At 37.6% G+C, this 13,204-nt stretch overlaps 1 protein-coding gene across 3 annotated transcripts in view; it reads left to right on the top strand.

Moving 5' to 3' along the window:
* Window positions 1-13,204, top strand: part of CLCA2 (chloride channel accessory 2) — a 53,847-nt gene that overhangs the window by 17,686 nt on the left and 22,957 nt on the right. For all 3 annotated transcript variants that reach the window (XM_081489968.1, XM_081489967.1, XM_081489966.1), the window contains 6 exons: window positions 1,588-1,696; window positions 2,975-3,134; window positions 5,943-6,170; window positions 9,358-9,588; window positions 10,665-10,842; window positions 11,674-11,780. In XM_081489968.1, coding sequence (XP_081346094.1) covers window positions 1,588-1,696; window positions 2,975-3,134; window positions 5,943-6,170; window positions 9,358-9,588; window positions 10,665-10,842; window positions 11,674-11,780 — 1,013 coding nt within the window. The remainder of the gene's footprint in view (window positions 1-1,587; window positions 1,697-2,974; window positions 3,135-5,942; window positions 6,171-9,357; window positions 9,589-10,664; window positions 10,843-11,673; window positions 11,781-13,204) is intronic.

Here is a 13,204-nt window from a genome sequence, read left to right as displayed (position 1 = left end):
GCAACCCACTCCAGAGTTCTTGCCTGGAGAATCCCAGGGACGGGGGAGCCTGGTGGGCTCCGTCTGTGGGGTCACACAGAGTCGGACACGACTGAAGCGACTTAGCAGCAATGTACAATAGTGCCGTTCAAATGTTGTTTTCACTTTTACCCCCATTTAAATCCAAACAGATTTTATTATCCTCTTTATAACTAGCAGGAAGTAGAGCCACATACCCCATAAAACACACTTTATAAAACACTATAAAAAAGGCCTTTTTTCCTGGTAACTATGAGGTACTGATAATCTCTGTACAAATATATGACTTCACCAGCACTTCTAAATTTCATGAGTAAGCAAAAACTTTTCCTTAACACTTTCAGCTTAGACTGTTCCCCTCCCTTCCTTTGTCCCAAGGTCCCAAAATTGCACAATAGGTCACAGCCTGAGTCAATTCAGCAAACATTTCCTGCTTTCCCAGGTCTTAAAAGTATTCAGTAAAGAAAGTGTACTTTGGGAGGGGAGTTAATCTGGAAATTTCTAGAGATTTCAGTTTTTTGCTGAACATTGAAAGAAATGCAAGATTTAGAGAGGCAGAGAAACTTATAAAGGACTTGATGCTGACAATGAGGATTTTCATGAGTAAGAGTTGGAGATAAACATGGAGAATCAGGGATATAATGAAAGAGAAAGGACCATCCAACCTGGTGAGGAGGTTCTATGATTCTTTTGGCTCCTTCCTCCCTGCCTGGCCCCAGGGTTTTAATTATTGCTCCAGACAGAATTATCTCTAGGAAAAAAAGCAGCAGGCATGCCTGGATAAAATAGACTGAAAAACAGAAAAGCTTTATTTGCTTGTTTGGTGTCTTAGTCCATTTCTGTTGCTATAACAAAATATCAGAGACTGAGAGGCTTACTCACAGTAGAAAATCTCACAGTTCTGGAGACTGGAAGTCCAAGATCAAGGCACCAGCAGAACTGGTGTCTATGATGGCCCACTTCCTGGTTCATAGACAGCCATCTTCTCCCTGTGTCCTCTCATGGCAGAAAGAAGGGAACTCTCTAGAGTCTTTTGATAAGAGCACTCATTCCATTTATTAGGGCTCCAACTTCATGACCTAATAATTACTCCCAAAAGCCTTACCTTCTAACACTTTCACATTTGGGGTCAGGATTTTGACATAGGAATTTGGGAAGGACATAAAAATTCAGTCCATTGAATTAAAACATTCAGTCCATATGGTTTTTTTCCTTTCCCGGAATCCTGAACTTATAGGCATCTATGAAGATAAATAGAAATCTGTTAGGCAGCTTCATTAGGGAAATGAGAGGATATGAGATTCCTCACTAATTTATAACAGGTGTGTGACAGGTAAATCACTGGTTTACACTTATAACACTAAACATATTTTTACGCTCCCTTTTTTGTGGTGGTGGGAATAAAGCAGGAGATGGGAATGGGGTGGGGAAGAGGAAAGTGGAAGGAAGAATTGCACTTCAACCATTCAGAATGTGTACGTATAGTCAGCTGATGCTATATCGTCAATGATTAGCAAGGTCCATTGCTGAAATTTTAGGAACTCAAAACAAAAATTCTCTCTTCTACAGGCAGAGTGTTTGTTCATGAATGGGCCCATTTCCGTTGGGGTGTGTTTGATGAATATAACAATGAGAAACCCTTCTACATAAATGGGCAAAGTCAAATTAAAGCAACAAGGTTAGTGGTTTTCACATGTTTAAAATTCCTTGTTTATTTTTTGATTCTAAAATAGTTTATAATGGCAGTTAAAACTTAATTGACAATTTTGAAATTTTATTGTATTTTTAAAAATTGGTAAATATTTATGTGGTCAAATGTCAAAACAATATAAAAAGTTATACTCATATATCATGCTCCCACCACTCTCTTCGCCCTATCCTCTTTCATCCCCTCTAGGTCACCCACGTTATTTATTTTTGCTGTGTTTTTTTAGGAAAATTGAAATAAATAAATAAATATTAACACATATTTTTCTTCACTTTTTTCTTTTAATTTTAGTGTTCCACTGTATGATATACTATAATTTTTCAACCAGTCCCTTATTGTTGAACAAATGAGCTGTTCACAAAGTCTGTTATTACTACAGGTTGTAATGATATATATATATATATGTATATATATATATATATATATATATATATATATACATACACACACATGACCTTCCCTGGTGACTCAGATGATAAAGAGTCTGCCTGCAATGCAGGAGACCTGGGTTCAATCACTGGGTCAGAAAGATCCTCTGGAGAAGGAAATGGCAACCCATTCTAGTATTCTTGCCTGGAAAATCCCATAGACAGAGGAGCCTGGCAGGTTACTGTCTGTGAGGTCACAAAGAGTTGGACCCAACTGAGCGACTTCACTTCACAATATTTATTATTACTACAGGTCATAATGATATATATATTATATATATTATTTCCATTTTATACAGGCAGATCTGTGTATCTGTTGAACAGCTTCTAACAATTACCAGGTCATGGGGTAATTTTAGTTGTAACTTTGGTAGATACTGATTCTTCTCCTGAAAGTTATAGGTTTTTCATCCCATTGACAGTATTGAGACTGTTAAATTAAGAAGGAGTCCTTTATCATCATTACATGTTCACCCTCTTCTTCCTCTGATGTCCAATGGCAATGAGCTCAAAGAAGCCCTGATTCAGGACATCACCACTCATGCTTTCCTAGGGCCTCCAAAAGTTCATGGGGATTTCCTAGTAGCTTTTGCTTTGACCTTGTTTAGCTGGTAAAGCCCTTGGCAAAACAGAGCTTCTCATCAAAATCAAATGCTTGAAAATAAAGTGGAGTGAATTTATAAATTAATGACCTTTCTTAATAGTTTTAAAAATGTTTTATGTGTATCTAGCAATCTACAATCCTTAAAACAAATTATTTTATGAGCCAATGAAAAGGAAACATAAGTATAAAACAAACCAATTTCTCTTACTATTTTAGGTGTTCATCTGACATCACAGGTATTTTTGTGTGTGAGAAAGGTCCCTGTCCCCAAGAAAACTGTATTATTAGCAAGATTTTCCAAGAAGGATGCATGTTTATATACAATAGCACACAAAATGCAACTTCATCGATAATGTTCATGCAAAGTTTATCTTCTGTAAGTATGTTCTTAGAATAACAAACTCCTACAAGACCCCACCTTTTCCCAAGATAGACTGATATGTTTTAAGTATTTAAACAAAAAGGCAATTAAGATTCACTACTTTTTAAATCTTGGGGAACCTTAGAGTTAATCTAGTTTTTACTTGACAGATTAAAAAAAATACCTCAGCATCCCCCTCCCCACCCACACAGCCCAAGGTGATCAGTAAAAACTGATTCTTTTATAAAAGTGATTATTTGCTCTCTGGGGAAGATGGTTTAACAAGGACAATCTTGGAGTCTTCAAAAAATTTCTTGTATAGTGGTTCTCCTGTATCCTTTTATAGGAAAGTATACCAGGGTTAATGACAGAGATGTAATTTATGATTATATTTCTCACATTTGAGGTAGAAAACCATTTTTATTTATATGAAATCCCCTAATTCTCTTTCCCTCATTTTGCATATTCTAGAACTTAAAAAGAAAAGTCAGTTGTTACCAAGGGAAGTCAATTAACCCTTAGCTTTACAGGTTCAAAAACACAATCTTGTCAGTATTCCCCACTAACTGACAAGAAACTTGTGTAGCAATCCAGGACACATTTTTAATATTATTATTTTAAAAGAGTACTCTGTCATGGAGATCTGACACTTGCATCTTCTAGTCAGTTCATTTTCTATTTGAAGAAAGCCTCATGGAACAGCCAAATTCCATCCAGAGGCCTGCTTTGAGAGTGTGAAATCAGAAAGGAGGGAGTTAGGAGATTCAGAGATTTAGTTCCATCAGCCTTCATAACCTGATACATTTTCCCAACTTCATCATCTCTGTGGGTCACTTCCTCTCCAACAGGCTGGGAACACTATGGGCAGTGTTCCGGTGAAGTTTTCTGTCTCTGTGGCTGACCCCACGTTCCTGGGATTGACACATTCATTTTTTTTTTTTTATAAATTTATTTATTTTAGTTGGGGGCTAATTACTTTACAATATCGTAATAGTTTTTGCCATACATTGACATGAATCAGCCATGGGTTTACATGTGTTCCCCTTCCTGGACCCCCCACCCACCTCCCTCCCCATCCCATCCCTCTGGGTCATCCCATTGCCCCGGCCCTGAGCCCTTGTCTCATGCATCGAACATGGAATGGTGTTCTGTTTCACATATGATAATATACATGTTTCAATGCTATTCTCCCAGAACGTCCCACCCTCACCTTCTCCCTCAGAGTCCATAAAATTGTTCTATGCATCTGTGTCTCTTATTCTGTCTCGCATATAGGGTTATCGTTACCATCTTTCAAATTCCATATATATGCATTAGTATACTGTATTGTTGTTTTTCTTTCTGGCTTACTTCACTCTGTATAATGGGCTCCAGTTTCATCATCTCAGTAGAACCGATTCAAATGTATTTTTTTAATGGCTGAGTAATATTCCATTGTGTATATGTACCACAGCTTCCTTATCCATTCGTCTGCTGATGGACATCTAGGTTGCTTCCATGTCCTGGCTATTGTAAACAGTGCTGCGATGAACATTGGGGTACACGCGTCTCTTTCAATTCCGGTTTCCTCGGTGTATATGCCCAGCAGTGGGATTGCTGGGTCATATGGCAGTTCTATTCCCATTTTTTAAGGAATCTCCACACTGTTCTCCATAGTGGCTGTACTAGTTTGCATTCCCACCAACAGTTGGTGGGAATGCAAACATTCATTTTTTTAGATAGTTTTTTTTTTCCCCTTCAGTCCAATTTTAGTCAGGGCTAAGAGTCATTCTGTAACTTAAAGGTGACTTTTCATGTTTCTTATCCAATTCATTATAGTTTTAATTTACAGTTTCAATATCTGAAGCCAAGCTAATTCCATGTTACTTAGTCCACATTGTTTGTGGCTAGTACTCTCTTTGTGATCATTTGAAAGCCCTACTCATTAATATCATCAGAAAAGTTTCACCATCTCCTAACCACAGTCATGAAATATAAAGAGTTAAAAACAAACAACAACAACAAACAGGTTCTATCTTGTCTTCCCATCCTACTAAGAAACTCATGTCTTTACGCAATTGTTAACTTTTTGAAACTTCAGCTTATTTTCTAAGAAGTTAGACTCAAGATTAGAGAGTCTATAAGATTTCTAATTTTAGCTCTAAGCTTCCATGGCTCTATTAGCAGGAAGCATCTACTCTTCATAGGAATATAGCCACTGGGAAGTAGATAACACATTACTTTGGAATGCAAACCATGCCTTTAAAAGGAGTGCTGCCATAGGGTTAGTATTTTTATATGAATTATGGCCATATCTCCAAATGAGGGGAAGATCAGGAAATAGATTTCAGTTGCTTTTCTCCTTATCCTATTCTTACATAGATCAGTATTTGAACTAGTTTAATATATGTTGACTGATCAATAGATAGAGATATAGTGGTTATTAAATGTGATTTCAAGGAATAGCTGACCAAGATAACATCTCCTGGGGTGTTTTCTTTAACACATTATCATGCTAAGGAATGAGAATCGGGTTTTATTTTTTTAAAGACTAAGTTAGTTATACATGGTCTACTCTCTCTGTTATCTAAGGGCAAATGAAATTTAATAGTGATTGACCACAATACCACAAGGGTGCCAGTGTTTGAAGCAAAGGGTGTCAAGGTTTATTTTTGAAATCAATGGCATTCTTGAAGTAAAGATGGACATTGCTGTAGCACTTCTGATTTCTGGTGTTTCAGCTCACCTTTCCTTTTACATTTAGTTGTCTGAGAATGAGAAATATGTCTAGTATGAGAGGAGTATTTTTATTTTCTAAGTACTTTTATTTTGTTCTTTTTCTAGGTGGTTGAATTCTGTAATGCAAGTACCCACAACCAAGAAGCTCCAAACCCACAGAACCAAATGTGCAGCCTCAGAAGTGTCTGGGATGTAATCACAGACTCTGACGACTTTAGGAACAGTCTTCCCATAAACGGGACCGAGCTTCCACCTCCTCCCACTTTCTCTCTTGTACAGGCTGGTGACAGAGTGGTTTGTTTAGTGCTGGATGTGTCCAGCAAGATGGCAGAGGTAACATCTGAACCAACATGGTTATAAACCATTCATCCCTTTTTTCTATCAGTTTTTAATTTCTTTTCTTCTCAAAGGGTAAGGGCAGGGAAAGGTGAGGGCAAATGTTTGGAACATTTATGGGCATCATCTCTTCTTGCGGATGAGAGAAACAGATTCAGAATGTGGCCCAGAAATTGAGATAATGAAGATAAATAAAATGCACAAGTAATTTCCAGCCCTTATTTTTGCTATTAATTGCAATCTTTTCCAACAAAAAACCCTCTACAAAACTCTAACAGGTAACTGAAGGCTCCTTTCTGACCACATTCCACTCACTGGTAAACAAACACCCTTCCTGAGGCAATAGACTGAGTTTGCAATTAAATGTGCATATCCACTACATGTATATTTTCTATGTCATTGTGTACAGAGAACCACATCTCAGTCATCTCTAATCTAGCAGCCTTCCAGAAACAAACTCTGCAAAGCTCCATAATTCCTAGGCAGTATTAGAGATTTGAAAGTGAAAGTCACTCAGTCGTGTCCGACTCTTTGCAGCCCCATGGACTATACAGTCTATGGAATTCCCCAGGCCAGAATATTGGAGTGCATAGCCTTTCCCTTCTCCAAGGCATCTTTCCAACCCAGGGATCGAACCCAGGCTTCCCACATTACAGGCGGATTCTTTACCAGCTAACCACAAGGGAAGCCCAAGAATACTGGAGTGGGTAGCCTATCCCTTCTCCAGTGGATCTTCCCGACCCAGGAATCAAACTGGGGTCTCCTGCATTGCAGGCAGATTCTTTACCAACTGAGCTATCAGGGAAGCCCATTAGAGGTTTAGTCTCTGGAATCAGGCAGATGTGCTTTGAGTCCTGGCTCCTTCACTTACTGTCTGTGTAATCAAGAGCAAATAACCTCTCTGAAGCTCAGTTTTCTCAACTGGTAAAACAGAGACACCAATACCTATTTCATTGTTGTGACAGAGCCAGTTCATACTGACTTACAGGAGTCAACTGTTAAATTTTTAGGAAATTTTAAAGTTGTAAATGCAGCCATTATTAAAAATTAAACTATGTAGATTTATAATTAATAAATATATTGAAATAAGCATAATAAATGCTCAAAATTCATTACTTCCTAATTATTTTTCTACTATTTTTACCTGCTTTGCAGTGCCTGCAAATTAAGAATGGGTTTATTAGGTAGACACATGAAAATTATATGAAATTCAAATTTTAGCATCCATAGTAAAATTTTATTGGATGACAGCAACACTCATTTGTTTACATATTATCCATGGCTGCTTTAGTACTAAAATAGCAGAGTTGAGTAGTTGCCGAAGGGAATATATGTCCCCACCCAGCCTAAAATAAAATGTTTACTATCAGATCCTTTATAGAAAATGTCTGCTGATCCCAGATATAGGCTCTTTGAGGTTCTTTCTGGTCTATGCTATCTCTCTGTCTGCTCCTGCATATCTCTTCCCAACTGTGCACTCAATGACATCAGGTTTACAACTTAAACCAGTCACAGTGGGAATATTTTACCCCACAGAAACTGCAACAAACCCAGGATTTCTCCTCTCTCTCTTTTGACCAGAAAGCCATTTTTTAGCATTTACCAGAACACTACTCGGAGAAGGCAATGGCACCCCACTCCAGTACTCTTGCCTGGAAAATCCCATGGATGGAGGAGCCTGGTAGGCTATAGTCCACGGGGTTGCTAAGAGTCAGACAACTGAGCGACTTCACTTTCACTTTTCCCTTTTATGCACTGGAGAAGGAAACGGCAACCCACTCCAGTATTCTTGCCTGGAGAATCCCAAGGACGGTGGAGCCTGTTGGGCTGCTGTCTACGGGGTCGCACAGAGTCGGACATGACTGAAGCAACTTAGCAGTAGCAGAACACTACTAACTACTTCATAGGATTGTTGAGAGGATAATGAGATAGTTGATATGAAGTGTTTGGTTTATAAGTGGCAACTGTTATTTTATTATAGTATTGAATACTTTAAGGAAGAGTTTTAACCTCTTGCATTCTCTGGGTCAGTTGTTTTGGAAATCTGGGTTCGATTCCTAGGCTGGAAAGATCCCCTGGAGAAAGGAATGGCTACCCACTCAGATGGAGGCTGGCAATACAAGAGTAATAAAAGAGAGCTTCAAGTTTCTGGCTTCACTAGTTAGGAGTAGAGGTCATGACTACGATACTAGCAATAGCTACTATTTACTGAATGCTTACTATGTATCCATTTCACAGATAAGAAAACTGCAGCTAAAAAGGATAAGTAATTTCTCTATGGTCACACTATTAGTAAAAGTTGAAGGCATATTCAGAGTCCAGTTTACCTCTCAGTATTGAAAGAAACAATATTTGGGAAGGAGGGCAATGAATTCACCGTGAGTAGATTTTGAAACACCTATGGGATGTTAAATTGGTGGTATTTCCTAAGCAGTGTGAAAAACAGGTCCAGATGTTAAGGGAGATGTGTAGTTTGGAGACAGAGACCAGAATCATAACTGAACAGATGGTCACTGAAGTTCGGCTTGTTGCTCCTGCAGCCTCCAAGACAAGTGACCCTAATGAATTTATCACTAGTATCATCTGCCCAAATGCAGTCAGTAATATTAGTATTACTTCATACTCAGTATTTCAAGGTGTAACTATTGTCATATACATATCTCAGTTGATCCTCACGGTAATTCTATTTTAACAAGTAAGAAAGAATATTATTCCTCCAATTTACAGATAGGATGACCAGTCTAAGATAAACATGGTAACAGAGGGTAGTGCTAGGATAGATACCTAGCTGTTCCTCTCTACCATGAGGTCTTTGCAATGTTTCCTCTTACTTAGGATGAATTTTCAAAGAAGAAATTACAAACCAAGTCTCTATTGGTTCTACAGATCTTTGAATTCGGATAGGAGAGAAACAGTGGATATATGTGTTCTTAGGGAATGGTAAAGCATGAACAGCATCGTGGGGGCAGAGTTCCAAATCACGCCACCCTCCCTGAGAAGCATTCATTTTTGAGCCTGCAATATCAAACAATATTCTAGTACCATATCAATCTTTACAACTCAAAAAATCACAATCTGATATCTCTAAAAAATTATCAGAGATATTTGCTAATTGAATTACTAAGTCATACTTTTGTCTACCAACCAAATGTTATTATCTTTCTTTTTTCTTTTTGAAACATAGGCTGATAGACTCCTTCAACTGCAACAAGCAGCAGAATTTTACTTGATGCAGATTGTTGAAATTCATACCTTTGTGGGCATTGCCAGTTTTCATAGCAAAGGGGAGATCAGAGCCCAGCTACACCAAATTAACAATGATGATGACCGAAAGTTGCTGGTTTCATATCTGCCTGTCACTGTGTCAGCTGAAGCAGAAACCAGTGTTTGCTCAGGGCTGAAGAAGGGATTTGAGGTACAGTAGAGCACCTTAAGCCTTGGTTCACCATCACTTTCCTTTCTCTCACTTCATATCTGAGGTTGCTTCTGATTTGGGGAAATCTGTTACAATGTGGTCATCAGTGTCAAATATAGGAAAATAATAATGGATTAACTTTAAGATCAGGAACCACAACTTTCTTATCACTGAATCCCCTGCACCTAGTAAAAGGCATATAACATTAAATAGTTGCTTCAGAAATGTTTGTTGAAGCAATGAGTAAATAAATGAATACAATGGTCAAGGTTGGTACATCAGCATCATCTGAATGATTTCTAACACTGTCTCTACCCATTCTGGGACTGTGGCCATTGTTACCCTTGGATTTTCCAAACAAAATCAGCATGTCTGGCTCCTGCCTACAGTCATACTAGAACTTAAGCATATGAATATCAATTAAAGTCAGAGGTATGTTTCAAGAATAACGGAGTTCATCTAAATCAGCATAAGTTTGGATTTGACACTGAGGATTCAACCATTTGTTAAACATCTAGTAGCAAGTAGAACAAAATTGCAATTGTTGCTTCCCATAGGTAAAGTGTTTCTCAACCTTGGCTGCCCATCAAAATCACCTGGGGATACAAAACTTCTGATATCTTAGTCTCACTCCGAGAGATTCTGTTTTAATTTATTTGGGGTGTGATCAGGCCATTAAAAATTTTAAAGTTCTCATCTGATTCTAATGTATAGCCATTGTTCTAGGTCCTTTTATGGCCACTTATTGGATCTCAGAAGCAAGGATCTCACACTATAATGTTCTCCTATATCTTGTATGATGGACACTGTTCTAAACTAGGGCATCTCATAGTGATTTGAACAGGAAGAAGCCCTATCCATGAGTAAGCTGACAATAGTGTGCAGGGTGACAAGTGCTCTGATGGGGTGAGGTAAGGACTGAGCACAGATGGGTATGGAGAGTGCAGGGAGCTACAGAGGACCTGGAAGAGGAAGAAGCCCCATTTATGGGGAATTTGCAGTGAAAGTGAATTCTTCTGCCTAGTAAGGCAATCTGAATTACATCTCCTCCTAAGTGACTGATACCCTGTGTTCAGGTGGTTGAAAAACTGAATGGAAAAGCCTTTGGCTCTGTGATGATATTAGTGACTAGTGGAGATGATGAGCATATCACCAACTGCTTCCTCACTGCTCTCAGCAGTGGTTCAACTATCCATACCATTGCCCTGGGTTCATCTACAGTCAAAAACCTGGAGGAACTGTCACATCTTACAGGTAAGTCAATTCCTGGAAACATATTCTAGAGAATTTCCTTTCAACTTGAATATTCAAAGAACAGCCATGAAACGCATATAATGTGAACAAAATACAGGGCTTAATTGAAAGAAAAAAATGTAAACAGTTTTCTTAGGAAAAAACACAACAATTCAATGCTAAATTCTGCCAAAAATTTGCTGACTTTTTTGTACTTTCCTTAGAAAGTGCCAATTATATACATCTAATGAAAATATTATTACTACTTCTTTGTTAAACCAATCTGAGTATGTGTAATTATGGAGCTAATAGTATGTATGCTTAAATGCACTAACTTCTATGATAAGATCACATGCAGTATTAAACATACATCTTTTTGTTTTAAATGAGGCATAAGATAATTTTATCTTATATTCCTTATATTCAATAAAAAATGAGTATGCTAACTTGAAAATTAGGTTTTATTGAATTATGTTTGAAAATAATGTTTTCAGAATGTAAATGTAAACATATAGAGATATAAGTAGGTAGCAATTAACCTAGATTGTCTAGGAATTAAGTTCATTAAATATTTATTGAGTTCAATAAATATTTATTGAGTTTTTATTGCATACTGGATAGAGCTCTAGACCCTACAATTACAGTCATGAATAGAACAGACAAAGCCACCTGCCTTGGCCATCCACTCACCACGTGATTGTATAGGATGCCTTGTATAGCAAGTCAAGCACAGCTCCTGTTTTCCCCAAACTCACCCTCTTAAACAAAGGAAGTTTGTTAGGAAAGGCCTATCATTTTATCTTTTGTATTACTTTACATTTTAATAGCTAACATTCCACTCGTGTATTTCAGGAGGTTTAAAGTTCTTTGTTCCAGATAAATCCAATTCCAATAGCATGATTGATGCTTTCAGTAGAATTGCTTCTGGAACCGGAGACATTTTTCAACAACATATTCAGGTCAGAATTTCCTCAGTATTTTATTTACAGATGGGTGAAAGAGGAGCAAGAAAAATAGATGAATTGTGCTAACTGCCTCACTAACCTTATTTGAATATGTAACAGTCCTTGTTAAATTACAAGAAGGCTTTTAATGAGCTTCTTGACATCACTAGAACCAGGCTCCATCTTTATCTGATGTCTATACTTCTCAGACCTACTAGTCATCTCACAGATGGTGAGTGAACCTCCCAAGTTAATGGCTTGATGGGAGCAATGAAGTCAGTAAAGTATTCTAAGAAAACGTTTAACATGAAGATTATGTGTACACAGTAAAGGCAATGATCACAATTATATCATTAGATGTGGAAAAAGATGAATTTTAAATGACAATATATATTTTAGATTAGAGTACAATTTGCTCTCCTGAATAATCTTTCTACCTTTGATTTTCTCTTTAATAATATGAAATAAAAACAAATGTTCAAGAAATTAAAAGAAAAAAATTAACAAAACATTGTTAATATGACTCAAATTAGTTTCCAGACTTGGCCACCTCTCCCCCATTCTTTGCATGTCATTAGCCCCATTAGACTATGGGCAGAAACTATATCTAATCCCCTTCAACAGTACAGAACGCAGCACAGAGTGTGTTTGACACAGTAGTCAGCAACCAGGAACACTTGTGAAACTGGTTTGGACAAATAACCCACAATGTCTTTGCTGTTATTCACCAATAAAATTTTATGCTTTTTACAAGTCTGAGCAACTTTACAGTGTTGCTATGTATTTATTTAATAAATATAATTTTTCAAAGTTATGTATAGATTTGTATCCTTTGTGAATGCACAGGAATTAAATGAAGAGGATCTGGATTCAGCTGGCCTGGGCTCTATGCCCATTTCACCTCCTTGCTGTGTGACAGCTTCCTTCCCTAAGTCTCAATGATTTCATCTGTGAAGTGTGAGTGACAACAGCACTCATCTCAGAGGGCTTTGTTATGCCCTCTGAGAACAATGAGAACAATATGAACACATGAACAATGTTTTGTTAAATTTTTTCGTTTACTTTTTTAAAGATTTTTAAAATTTCATATTATTAAAGAGAAAATCAAAGGTAGGAAGATTTTTTCAGGAAAATCAAAGGTAGGAAGATTTTTTATCAGGATGAGCCTCTTATCCTCCTCCATCAGAGAGCAGACAGAATGAAAACCACAATCACAGAAAACTAACCAAACTGACCACATGGACCACAGCCATGTCTAACTCAATGAAGCTATAATCCATCCATGTAGGGCCACCCAAGACAGACGGGTCATGGTGGAGAGTTCTGACAAGATGTGGTCCATTGGAGAAGGGAATGACAAACCACTTAAGCATTCTTGCCTTGAGAACCCCATGAATAGTATGAAAAGGCAAAAAGATAGGACACTGAAAGATGAACTC

The sequence above is a fragment of the Giraffa tippelskirchi genome, chromosome 5 (genome assembly GCF_054371585.1).
Source record: "Giraffa tippelskirchi isolate mGirTip1 chromosome 5, T2T-mGirTip1v1.2.pri, whole genome shotgun sequence".
In the NCBI taxonomy this organism is placed as follows: Eukaryota; Metazoa; Chordata; class Mammalia; order Artiodactyla; family Giraffidae; genus Giraffa; species Giraffa tippelskirchi.
The sequence above is the reverse complement of the archived record's forward strand: the minus strand, read 5'-3'. Positions and strand labels throughout refer to the sequence as shown.